The sequence below is a fragment of the Pyrgilauda ruficollis genome, unplaced genomic scaffold (genome assembly GCF_017590135.1).
Source record: "Pyrgilauda ruficollis isolate IOZ18807 unplaced genomic scaffold, ASM1759013v1 scaffold29, whole genome shotgun sequence".
Lineage (NCBI taxonomy): Eukaryota > Metazoa > Chordata > Aves > Passeriformes > Passeridae > Pyrgilauda > Pyrgilauda ruficollis.
In genome coordinates this window covers 14,898,526-14,911,390 of record NW_024524266.1, presented here as the reverse complement: position 1 = coordinate 14,911,390, position 12,865 = coordinate 14,898,526, and the positions used below count along the sequence as shown (strand labels likewise).

The 12,865-nt window shown below is 38.8% G+C and overlaps 1 protein-coding gene across 8 annotated transcripts in view; it reads left to right on the top strand.

Annotated features, from left to right (window-relative positions):
• Window positions 1–12,865, top strand: part of DMD (dystrophin) — a 1,148,466-nt gene that overhangs the window by 1,109,572 nt on the left and 26,029 nt on the right. For 7 of the 8 annotated variants that reach the window (XM_041472370.1, XM_041472371.1, XM_041472365.1 and 4 more), the window contains 5 exons: window positions 901–1,037; window positions 1,822–1,860; window positions 6,320–6,385; window positions 7,680–7,745; window positions 10,835–10,993. In XM_041472370.1, the coding sequence (XP_041328304.1) occupies window positions 901–1,037; window positions 1,822–1,860; window positions 6,320–6,385; window positions 7,680–7,745; window positions 10,835–10,993 (467 nt within the window). The remainder of the gene's footprint in view (window positions 1–900; window positions 1,038–1,821; window positions 1,861–6,319; window positions 6,386–7,679; window positions 7,746–10,834; window positions 10,994–12,865) is intronic. The other variant, XM_041472366.1, reaches the window with a different exon arrangement.

Genomic DNA, 12,865 nt, shown 5'->3' with positions numbered 1-12,865 from the left:
AGGTTCAGAGAAGGGAGTGCAGCCTGACTGAAGTAATTGAAGTCTTGCATTAAAATTCATCAGAAAATTGCCTGATTCTTCGTCAGGCTCTCAATAAGTCTTGCATCTTCACAGCAGACATCCTTGAAACTCTTTCTGACTCTTTCTGGTCTTTCTAAATCTATGTTGTGCTCCTCTGCTGGTCTCTACACCAGCAAGGGAAGCCTGCTGCGGGCAAGGGAGTAGAAAACTTCATGCAAATTGTGCTCTCCTCAGAGTATTGATCTTAAATCCCTGCTAGTTTCACATTGAACAGGTGCAGGAAGAAATAACTGATCTGAGAGCTTTAAGCAGCTCTCACCTGCTTTTTGTTTCCCTTAGAACAAAATACTAATGGCACAGAAGGCTGAGGAGGAAAACTAGAGAGAAAAGGTACCTAGAGACTTTCAAAGATTGACAAGTCCATGAGATGGAGATGTTAAGCATGTTGTAAGAGTTGGGATCCAGGCAGTGAAGCACCCAGCTGGACACACAGACTGGCTGTGTGTCCTGCACTACAGCCATTTTAGTGCTGAACCAAAAGTAGGCAGAGAGACTGCCCCACAGCCAGGTGAGGAAATGACAAATTATTGTCTAATTATTGCTTGTCCTCTTGAGATCACCTGAGGTGAGGCATGAGCCTGTCAGGGGGTTTTGAAACTTCTTCTCTTTCCCTCCTTCCTCTCCACTAGCAGTGTGTGTGTAGTGCATTGTAAGGTGACAGTGACAGACAAATAAAATTTGCAGTTCTGGGGCTCAAGGTGCTGGCAGCTCTGCTTGGTGTGATCACAGCTCTTCCAAGTGACCCAGCAAAGGAAGAGGCAATTGAAAAATGGTGACAACCTCATGAAAGATGATTTCATTGTGATTTGTGGCTTTCAGACAACTTCAGGAGAAGATGTCCGTGACTTTGCCAAGGTACTAAAAAACAAATTTCGAACAAAAAGATATTTTGCAAAGCACCCACGAATGGGCTACCTGCCTGTGCAGACTGTCTTGGAGGGAGACAACATGGAAACGTGAGTAGCTCTGCAGTATCTTAAGTAGCAATTCATTTGGTACACTATTTGAGCTCCCCAGCTGGTGCCAACTCCTTTCACTTCCTAAATGCATAAAGCCTCTTTATGTCTTTCATTTCTGTTTACCTCACCTGGCAGGAAAACACAAGCTGGGCTTCCAGTTGCCATTGCCTTTATCTGCTTTCACCTGTCCTTATACAGGAACTTCAGCTTCAGTTAGCAAAAAAAAAAATAAAAATACAGTCTTACTGGCAGTCTTCAGTCTTACAAACTTCTAAGTTTGATGTACAATTTGGAGGTTAATGATACATTCATTAAATTTTTATTTTCTTCCAAATGGATATCTTTCCTTGGTTTTACTTCTTTAATTAGGCTATGGTGTTTGTGACCTTCCTAGATGATTTCTTCTTTTCTCAGCCTGTAAATTTAGTCTTACTAAATGACTGATGTCTTCATGGAAAAAAAAACAAAAAAGCAGTAATGATTCACATGGAGAAATCAATTATTTAACCCAGTTCCCTTTGGTTTTTTACACGTTTAATCAGTTGTTTAATGGCAATTGCACACAGCTTGTTCTCGCTCTTTCTCTTTCTCTTTTTAAATTTTAGATTTCAAGGTTTTTTTCTCACTTTTTGGTTGGTTGCTCTTCACAGCCATTCATGTTGGTCTGTTGGATTTCTGCTTTTTAGTTATTGTGACTTTTTTTTTTTTTTACTTTCTGTAATTATTTTGCTGCTGAGTTTCTTCTGCCTTTCTCTTCACCTCCTCATTTTTTGTCTTGCAGTCCTGTTACTCTGATCAACTTCTGGCCAGTAGATTCTGCGTGAGTACTTTTGCTGAAGTGTGCTGCTGCTGCTACTGCTGCTGCGCTCCCTCACTTTTTGTTTATTTCTTTGTTCAGTTTCACATGAGATCATTTCCTTCTTTCTTTATGATTATTTCCTTTGATGCATTCTCTGAAGGAATGTTTTGATCCCAAATGAGTAGAATGAGATAAACCTTGGAATTTCCAGCAGTCATGGATTTTGTGCTGTGTACTCTTCCTGGAGTATGTGTTTTTCATGGAATTAACAGGGGTTTCGTGCAGACCTACTAATGCTTATCAAAGTTTGTCATTTAAAAGCCTGTGTTTCTGAATAAGTGTCAATCCCTCTGAATGTACACTAAATGCTTTTTGAAAGACAGAGATTGAACTTGATATGGATTTAATTCAGTTTCAGGAATGACACAGTTTTGCAGATAAAGCTATAATTTGGTTTTATGTGCAACCGTGCACACTCGAGTGCCCTAGTTGATCCAGAGCTCACTAGGTATTTTATTACAGTCTTTTAGATACATTCAGATTTGTGAAGGCAGGTTGAAATGGGGAAATGTTTATTGTATTTCTTCAGAAGTTAAGAAAGCAGCAGTTTTCAGCTGTGGAATAGATTTTCATTCTTGCACCACTCCGGAAGTTGCATTGTCTTACTGTTGTAGTAATAGCCTCAGCATAAACTAAAGATAGATATATATATATATTTACTATTGTGGCATTTGCTACTTCTAGTGTTACACAGAAGCTTCTAGAATAATGTTAAATAAAGATTAATTTTAATTCACATATTGATAACTAAGAAGAAACTGATAAACAGATTTTTTATATTTCTATATGGTGAAATGTATACGGCTTGCACCTCCATTGAACTTTTCGTAGAATAAACAAGAGTGAAATGTATACACTGGAATATTGATTCATAATTTTCATTGGGAGCACAAACCCTTGGAAAGCTAAGGGAAGTGCTCTACCTCTAGGAAATTTAAGCAACCAAGAAGCTCATCTAATACTGCAAACTTCATATGGCTGAGAATTCACCCACAGAGAATGCCAAAAGCCTGGAGGCAGACTGAAACAGAGGGGCTTTGAGCTTGAGGATGCACTTTTATAGATGCAACTATGGATCTAGATTCCTTATATTTCAGAACAATTGCAAAGTTAAAAGTAACATTCAAAGAAAGCTTGGATTGTGTGGAGTGCCATCGCTGTGTCTGACATAATATGAGATTAAGCTGTCATAACATGGTCATTTCTAGTTACAGTAATAACATTGATAACTTCACACCAAAGGTTTGCTGTTACATACTACAGGGAGTTTAACTCACATGCAATACTTGAGAAAACTTGAGAAATACTGAGGAGCAGGATTTGTGCAGAAAGGTTGCACTTTTTGTCAGACTAACTCAGGTGTCTTCCAGAACATAATCCTTCCATCTGGTCTGACAAGGAAGCAGAAAAATAAAAAACTAATAGTGGCTGGAAAGAATTGCCCTTAATTTTGTTCTGCTAACTTTATTTCTTTCCTTCATGCTGTAGCACTTGACCTGCAATTCAAGTTACTGAGCTACCCAGATTTAAAGCTTTTTCTTGCTTACAGGGTGATTCCAGCTTCAGCAGACAAACCAGTTATCATAACATTTTCCTGTGTTTTCTACACTCATGCCTTTTTCTGGTGTTCTCATGCCAGTTTTCTGGTTATCCTCAGAAAAGCATCACGTGGCAGCACTCAGCAATGCTAGTGCTGTTCTGACACCAACATGGTACACATGGAACTGCTTATAAATAGATAATTTTTTCTGTTTAAGTTAATGGTTCTTACTGCTTATGATCCACTATTTTGCCCAGATACACTGCTTGCCAGGCATTAAAGGGACAGTTCACAAGTTGTGAGAATGTGTGTCTGACTTGAACTGTGATGGTGCAATGATACAAAGACAATGTACTTGTTCCTGCACTTTCAGGAAGCATCAACTAAAATGCTGAACAAAGAAAAGTACCCTCATCCTGCCATCCAGGTCTCCAGGGGTGCAGGGAATTGCAGGAAGGTGGTGCTTGCCACTTGGTCAGCACTTGACTTGACTAGAATTCCCAGGCTGCTCCTGCAGACCCCAGCTTGAACAAGGCAGCTGTGGAGCCCTTGTGAAAGGGATGGTTATCTTGGCTAAATATTGGCTGTGTCACTCGGCCTTCCTGCTGACTGTTTGAGCTGATTAGGTGTGCTGAGTATGTGTGCTCAGAAAGGAAGGACTCTGAGCTGTAGCACAGGTGGTCGGTCACTAAGAGTGTGTAAAATACAGCACAATCGTTCTCAAGTTTGCTCAGAGACTGGCAAAAGTACCTCTGAGCAGCTGAATTCAACACAAAGCAATCTTCTCTAGCAGGTTTGCTTTCTTAAGCAAACTTCTAAGAAGCTGTTTGAGGTGTATCTCCATTGCAGTATGTTCTGAAGTAGGGACAAACCTGGAATTGTAGCCTCACTCCCTGCTTGCAGCTGGCAGAATCAACTCCAACAAGTCACACATCATGTTGTCTTTTAAAAAATATCTTTTTATATGTATTACACAACTTGGTCACTTCTGAAGTTGCAGCATCATTTCAAGACAGCAAGGATATATTCATGCATTCAGGCCTGACTTTTTGCCATGCAGTACTGCAAAAAGAGACATCTCATTGCCCAGTAGATCCCAGCCAAGTGCTGTCCCTTCTTTCCTACTGGTACAAATACATGTGCAATGCCAGGGTGAGAGGCACTGAGAATTATTCAACTCAAAATTGAAGCTACTTTTAACACATATTTCCTAGTCTATGCACCGTATTAGCATCAACATTTGTGTGTGTGTTGAAAACAAGGCCTCTTCTTGCATTGATGGTACCAGTTAAGACCACTGTAACATCTGCTGTATGACCAAAAAATAGAAAAAATGTGGGTCACTTCAATTTATCAGAAAACCATTGTTACCCTGCCTCGTGATCCACTGCTCTAAAGAAATGGCATCCTTTTCCCCTCCCTTCCCTACTCATTTTTACACAGAATGGGATATAGTCACAGAGAAGCAATTCTCCCATCCACTGAATCGCTGCTGCACTGAGGAACTCTGTGCTCTGGTGTGCTGTAGTAATGCTTGAATATGTGATGAGTAAAAGTAGAGGCCAAAGTTCATTTCAAAGACAAAATGAGATTTGTTATACTTGGCCTATAATATCTCAAAGAGGAAAAACTTTGCTGTTCTGTGAGAAGAGATATTAATGATGGTGCTTGATTTGTATGTGTATCCAGCATACACTCTGTGAGTTCAGAAGGATCCTAGTCTAGAGCCCTTTGGAGGCTGATTAGAAACCTGGAAGCTGAGAAGTCTGGTAGATTTACAGCAGGATTGTCAAACTCCTAACATGGGAACATTACAAACCAGAAGATTGTTACAGTTTTGGTTTATAACCAGTAAATACAAAACCTGTCAGCTTGTGCAATGCAATATACAATCACTTTGGGGCATTCCCAGCCTGAACCACAGTATCCAACAATTAAAAATAGGGAGAAATTCCTTCCTCAGTCAGGAGTTCTAGAAGGAGAGTCAGCAGAGATGGAGTAAAGGGCAGTTGAAATTTAGCAAAAGTATAAAATTGCCATTCAGTTTGGGAAGCTGCATCACTTTTTGTTAATCTGGCACCTCTCAATACACATAGATTGGCTAAATCCCACATGGCAGCAAAGAATGCTGTCTGAACTGCACTGGCAACATAATTTAATGTTGATGTTTTCCAGAGGTAAGGCTATAAGAAACAATAATTGACAAGAAAAGTCCTATGAATTGTTTTCATCAACAGAAAACTGAAGAGGACCTCATGCCATCTGTCAGACAGAAAACCCAACATAATTTATTGTCCCCCTGTATAACACACTGAGCTACCACTGAGATTGCAACTCTTGGAAGACATTAGGCAAAATCATCAGTGTCTGCAGTATGTTATTAAAGGCTCATTTCAGACATTATATACTTGTATTTATTTCTAGCTGCTCGTGGAATAATTCTTTAAAGGCTCCTTTAAGGGATGTGCTGGAAGCAGGCACTGGAGCAGGGTGGGAGGCAGAGGAGAGGTTCCCAGCAGGACACTGGCAGCCTGTGCAGGGCTGCACGTGAAGCAGAAATGCCAATGAAGGAGGCAGATGTGAAGGGAAAACCAGGGTGAAAGCTCTTCTATAAAGCCTTTGGAAGAGATTCCTTTGGGAGTTGGTGTGAAGAAGAGTCGTGGCAACAGATGGATTGCAAATGGTCAAAGATCCCCAGTGTGGCACCACACAACATTGCACTGATGGCTTGAGGAGGCACACACAGCGCCTGGAGTTCTAACTTGCTTTTTATCAAACGTGGCATAAGGCATAGACATGTGAGGGTATAGGCATAGCTAAGTGTCTTTTTACTTTTAAAGGGGTATTGTTTGTGATTAATCAGTGTTTTCTGCCTTATAGGCCTGCCTCGTCCCCTCAGCTCTCACACGATGATACTCATTCACGCATTGAACATTATGCTAGCAGGTATGAGACCAGCTGGACGTTAGGCAGATCTTTCTCTAAAATTACTTAAAAAGAAGAGCTAGAGGATACCTGAGCACTTCTTAAAGAAACATAAAATTTGGGGTTTTGCTTTCCAGGCTCTGGGATGCAAGAGCATCGTCTCTGGTTGCTGTTAACCAGCCTGTCCTAACTTGCATGCCAGAGCACCTGTGTGGTCAGAATTGGTTTTTGGGTCCCTTGGGGTCCTCATTAAGCTGTGTGCTGAGTTACTGATACTTTAACAGGGCCTGTGGCAATAGGACAAGAGGTAGTGTTTTAAACTAGAAGAGGACAGATTCAGACTAGATGTAAGGAAGGAATTTTTGCAGTGAGGATGATGAAGCACTGGGAGCACGTTGCCCAGAGAAGTGGTAGATGCCCCATCCCTGAAAACATTTAAGGTCAGACTGGATGGGGCTCTCAGCCACCTGTTTGAGTTGAAGATGTCCCTGCTCAGTGCAGGGGGTTGGACTGGAGACCTTTAAAAGCCCCTTCCAATCCAAACCCTTCCGTGATTCTATACAAGCTTTAGTTTTTAATATGGACCCTGATACAACAGAAGAGCAGAAGCCTCCAAACTCTCATATGAATCTCAGGTGTCATTGTAATGTTAATTCACCTCATGAAATGCCACAAACAGGATTTTTCCTTGATTTGGAGGATTAAAATAATGATATATCACTGCTTTAGTTCAATTCTCTGCTTTCATACTGCTCCTAAGAATCAAAAAGTGGATTAATTGCACAAATATGAAAATGTTTTTTTCCACGAAGCAAGTAAATTTTCAAGGGCTGGGATAATGAAAAATAGTTATTCTGGCCTCTTTCTCTCCTCTAGTATCTCTTGATCAGGAGAGGGGTTTCTGAATTATGCCAGGATGTTTAGGAGGGGCTGAGTGTGAAAACTAATGAGAAATGACTGATTGTTACAGTTTGGACAATGACATTGCCAGGTACAAAGCAATTTGTGTAATCCCCTGGCATCTTAAGGCTTTTCTTTGATTTTGGAGTTAATTAATTGAGAGAAGTTGGAATATAACCTCAGAGAAAGGGTTGAAAACCTAATTAGAAGTGAGTTTAGCCAGGCCATTGCAGCAAACAATCTTTTGTGATAGCTTATTGCAAAACCTTTTGGTAATCAACAGCGAGTGTAAATTAATTTGAGTTTCAAATTCATCAGAAACATCACGCTCTTTAATTCTTTCCAGAATGTTAGAACAAATAAAGTTTTTGAAAAACATAATTGGTTTTAATGAGTCTTGTTTATTTTTCCACAGGCTAGCAGAAATGGAGAACACCAATGGTTCTTACCTAAATGACAGTATTTCACCTAATGAGAGCATGTAAGTAGGCTGTTTCCGTGGTTTTGACATGTATTTTCTTGGGAAGGTTAATAACTTGTAATGAAATTTTGTAGTGCTGAATTTGCATGGCCATGTATCACATCTGGTTCGAATTAATGATGTGCTCATGTCCTTTCAATTTGTATCATAGTGTCTGGATTAATGGCTTATAGCTTAATACCAAATTTATACAACAAATGATTGATACCTTCAAAATTAAAACTACTAATTTATTTCCAGAAATTACTGATGTATTCAGCAAATAATTTCCATAATCAAAATACGGTCTTTGTCCGATGAGTTCTAAGGACAAAGATACAAAAAACCCTTCTATCTTAGTTTAAGCTTAAACATGGTTAAATTGCTGGTAGCTAGAAAATGTTGGTGTGGGAGAAGTGTCATACAGAACATAAGTGAGGCTAAACAGAAATCTTTGGCGTACAAATACCTGAAATACTTGGCAAGGGTAAGGCAGGAGGGACTGATCATCACCGTGAAATACTAGCAGTAGTAAACTGGAAGTTTGACAGATCACTGACAAGCATTCATTGTATTACTTTAAATGTAGAGTTATAAATAAGAGTTTTGATTTTTGAGAGATAGTTAAATCACTCACTGAAACCGTTTGTGGTTCTCCTCTTATAATATTCTTGGTGTTGTTTATTCTCTGAATAAAAGGACACAGAAGTAACTGTGGGTAATGTTTCTGAAGGCAGCACAAAAGCAGCTACTTCATGGCTGTTTGTGAAAATTTGATCTTGGTTCATTAACTGTGTAACAGAAGCCATAGCATGGATTCTAAATCAATCAGATATGAAACCCCGACTTCTCTAAAAACATTGTTATCTATTCTACGTGATGTCATGCTTATCACAGTTTAAGGGATGGATTTTTATGAAAATTCAGACAATTAAATTTGTAGCAGTCCTTTACAACACAGAATTCTGGCCAATTTTCATTCACTTAAAATGAGATTCCAAATGAACAGCATTTCGTGAGGTTGATTCTGAGCATGTGAGCTCAGAATGCTCTTGGACAGCAATAAAGCTGTTTCTTTGTTTCAAAATAGTTTCACTTTTGACTTGGTAGGATTGTTGCCTACCTGTTATGAAATAAAATCTCCTTTAGAACCAAGTACATTGTTTTAAGGTAAATGGGGAAAGTTAAAATGACCCCTGTATTGGTAAATGGGGAAAGTTAAAATGACCCCTCAAAACTAATATTGATGCAATGTCAGTAAGTTTCATGCAGTTAGTGAAAACTGTTTCCAAGTCATGTGTTAATTTTGTATTATTGTGGATTGTAGTAATGCTCTAAGAGATGAAATTCTGTGTTGTCCCACTGAAATATTTCAGTGTCCTTGTCACAGAAATCATGCATACACTGTATCTCTTGTATTACACTTTGGTCTTCCTGTTCAGTTCATTTTTCTGATCAATTGGAAGTTGTACTAGCATGATTCAATTAATAAGTTAACTATCCAGTTTGTTCCTCAGTTTCAACTGTTAAAATGAGAATAAAACGGTTCATTTTGAATTTTGGAAGAAATATTCTCCAGATAGATACAAATTGAAGCAAAATCAAAAGTTTACCCTGAATTCACAACTGTAATTACTTTGGTTTTGCTCATCAGATTATGCCTAAGTATTATTTGTTATTCTTGCAGGGTTTGGATTATTTGGCTAATCAGTACAGGTAGAGTGATAGATGGAAACAAGGAAGACAGGAAATAAAAACACAACATTTATATTTATATATCACAAAACGTTTCATTATGTAATGTCAATGCAATGATGTATAAAATGTCTGTGCAGGCTGAAAATCACACAAAAAGACTATGCTTGTAAAGTGACATTTTACTGCAATAGTTATGTCACTTGTTCACAGTTAATTCACTTAAGATCTGTAAGAATATTTATAAATGCAAAGCAGTGGTTTGAAGGAAATCACAGCTGAAGTGCTTCATGAAAGTATAAATTTAAGAACTGGCAGGCCTCTCCTTTTGTGAAAAATTAATACTTCTCTTTTATGAACTAATGTTAATGTACTCTGCACTGCTTTGGCACTCCTGCAGTCATAAAATTGCATCATTAACATTTTCAGGAACAAATGAAAACAAGGAAAATTATAATTTTTGAACAATAACAGCTGTTCAAAATGCCTGTTAAATTCTGGTTTAGAAACACAACAGGAAAAAACCCTGGACTGACTAGACTGAATTATTTTGTTCTGTGAGATCTCCAACAGCAGTGTCATTTTTATTGACCCTGTCCTATGGTGTCAAGGGATACCTTTCATGGTTTCTCAGTGACTTCTGCTGTAAGTTGCCTTTTTAGGGCTTGGATGCATCTCCTTAGCACCTAAACCACACCTAAAACAATCCATGTAGTTCTGGGAGGTGATTGAGGACTTCAGAATTGTATTTCCTTTTCCAGAGATATTTCTGTTTTCAGATGCCAGACAACTTCAGGGGCAATAGAAATAGAGGAAGAGATCCCATGTATTGAATAGAATATATTTGTATTCTGAAAGCGTACATCACTTTTAAATTAAAAATAAGCCAAACATCTGAGTGGAAAATAACATACTTTTATTATATTAGTTCAGGGTTTTTTCTTTGTTTACCTAATTTAGAATTTTGTAGATTAAAAACTATAAATAAAGCACACACTTAATACATAAGGAGAGTTTGTCGGTACAAAAATAAATGCATTGGCCTTGCTTGAATGACCCTTCCACAGTGCAGATCAGGCAGCAGAAGATTGCTTTTTTTTGCAAGCAAATTTATAATTGAAGTTTGTCAAAAGAGGGGAGCTGAGGATGTCAGCTGTTGCAAAACTTGGCTTTAAGTATCCAAGAAGCAGAGAAGGAGGGAGGTGGTCTCTGCGGAGAAGGAAAATTACCAGAGACTCAGTGAAACAGGTCAGCAGATTTTGCTTTAAGGTGCATTGCTCTGCTGTTGGTTACAAAGAGTTCAGCAAATCTCTTTGTAAGAAATGAGAGACTGGGAGTGAATCATCTCCTCATATTCACTGTGAAGCTGAAAAGCAGGAAGGGAACAGCCTGTTTTACCCTGCTCTGTTTTCCAGTGATGATGAACACTTGTTAATCCAGCACTACTGCCAAAGTCTGAACCAGGAGTCCCCCCTGAGCCAGCCCCGAAGCCCTGCCCAGATCCTGATTTCTCTGGAGAGCGAGGAAAGAGGGGAGCTGGAGAGAATCCTCGCAGACCTGGAGGAGGAAAACAGGTGGGTTATACCACCAGCTGCTGAATTTGGAGTAAAAAGTCTGCAAAATAATTATACTGTACAGTTAGATGGAATTCAGTTTGGTAAAATTGTTAGGGATAAAATTACTTATAGAACTGCATTTTTTCTGACAAATAAGTAATTTCATAGTGGGTAAAAGCTGGGTCCTCTTTCTCTTTCTTTGGTGTTGCTTGTTGCCATTTCTTTAGTCTTTCAATACAAAGTATCACAACTTCAAATTTAGTTGAAGTTAATTCCATTAATCACCTTAAAAAACCCCCCAGATGGATACTTGAAGCATGACTTGAAGAGCACTGCAGTCCTCTTTATACAGTACTCTGGAATCTTGGGCCATCAGCACAAAAACCAGGAGATCTTGACCCTGGAAGATTGGTAATTACAACTGTGAATTATCAAAATGAGACTGTAAGATATAAATCGCTTAGTTCTACCAAAAAAAAAAAAAGGGTTTGTTTGTCTTCTACTATCTTCAGCTTTTATAGTACAGTCTGTTGGCATTTTCATGCTTTTTCCCTTGCTTCTGTAAGAGTTAGGTAATTCTGCTTACATTGAGGGTTTAATGCACTAATCATTTACCTTAGACTTGTCAAGGAAATAATGCAGGAGTTGGCAGTGTCATAGATCTTCTCTCCATGTATGTCTTCTTTGGATGGTGCTAATCAATTACAGTGACTCCATCAGAGACTTTTTATCAGGAGGGTCTGGGAGAATGGAGAAGATTGTAGGCATCAAGAATGAGGACAATGTTTCACACAGAAAGCTGTAGTAAACAAAGCTCTCGCTCACTGAACAGCAGGGAGATTTTGTTTGAAACAAACCACAAACTTCCAGCTACACAGCACATAAAGCCCAAGTACTTTCTGAAGTGAAGAAAAATCAGTATTTTGAAATAAGACATGATACTTTGCATGTTCAGGACTGTAGCTAAAAAATATCTAGTACAATGCAGATGATAAGCTAGTACAATACAGATGATAAGATAGCTTCATTTCCAGGAGATGTGTATTATTTTTTTAAACAGCATTATGTGGTGAATCATGGAAGAAGGAAAAATTCATAATGCTTTTCTCTCTGTATACAAAATAAGCTGTCTAGCAGAACGGAGGGTGGCTTTTAAAGCAGAATAGTTTTTTATTAGAAATGTAGTATATGAAAGCTAGTATACCATGGAGATAGATAGTTAAACAAGCTAAAAAGCCCTTTGAGAGTTCATGCCTTAAATTTCTGCATGGGCTTTATTTAATTTAGCAATTACAGATGAGGGGTGGTAAAAGATCTCTGGCAGGAATTATACCTTAAAAATACCTGGTTTGAAGTTTGCCAGTCCTGAATTAAAATAGAGGAGTAGTCCATAAGGTTTTCTCATTTGTACTGCTGAAGGCACAGTTACGGATGGGATGCCACCACAGGCAGCCTTGCCTTTTGTGAGTGCTCAACCCAGCAGGCACAGAGAGCTCTGGCTCTGTCTCACACTGCTCTGATTTTCATTGATTATGACAAAATCATTACTTTTGTCTCTGCAAACTGCTATAAATAACTTGTATGTAAAATGTAAGGTAGCTCCTGAAAAGTGAACAAGTTCTTGCTGTCCTGGTTGCTTGTCACAGCCAGATGACCATGAGTTTATGGATGAAACACTGATTCTTGTTTAGAAAAATAAGCTCTTCAGACAGGACCAGTCAGGAGGTATTCATGTAACTTACCTACTTTTGAAAACAGTCTTTAGATTCCCATTTTCTAGCCGTTCTCCTCCGTCGAGTTTGTGTAAACCTTTCTTGGCTGTTGCCAAATGTAATCAGCAATCTGACACCTAATTCCTTGTGTGAACCTGGTTCCAGTGGGTGAGCACAT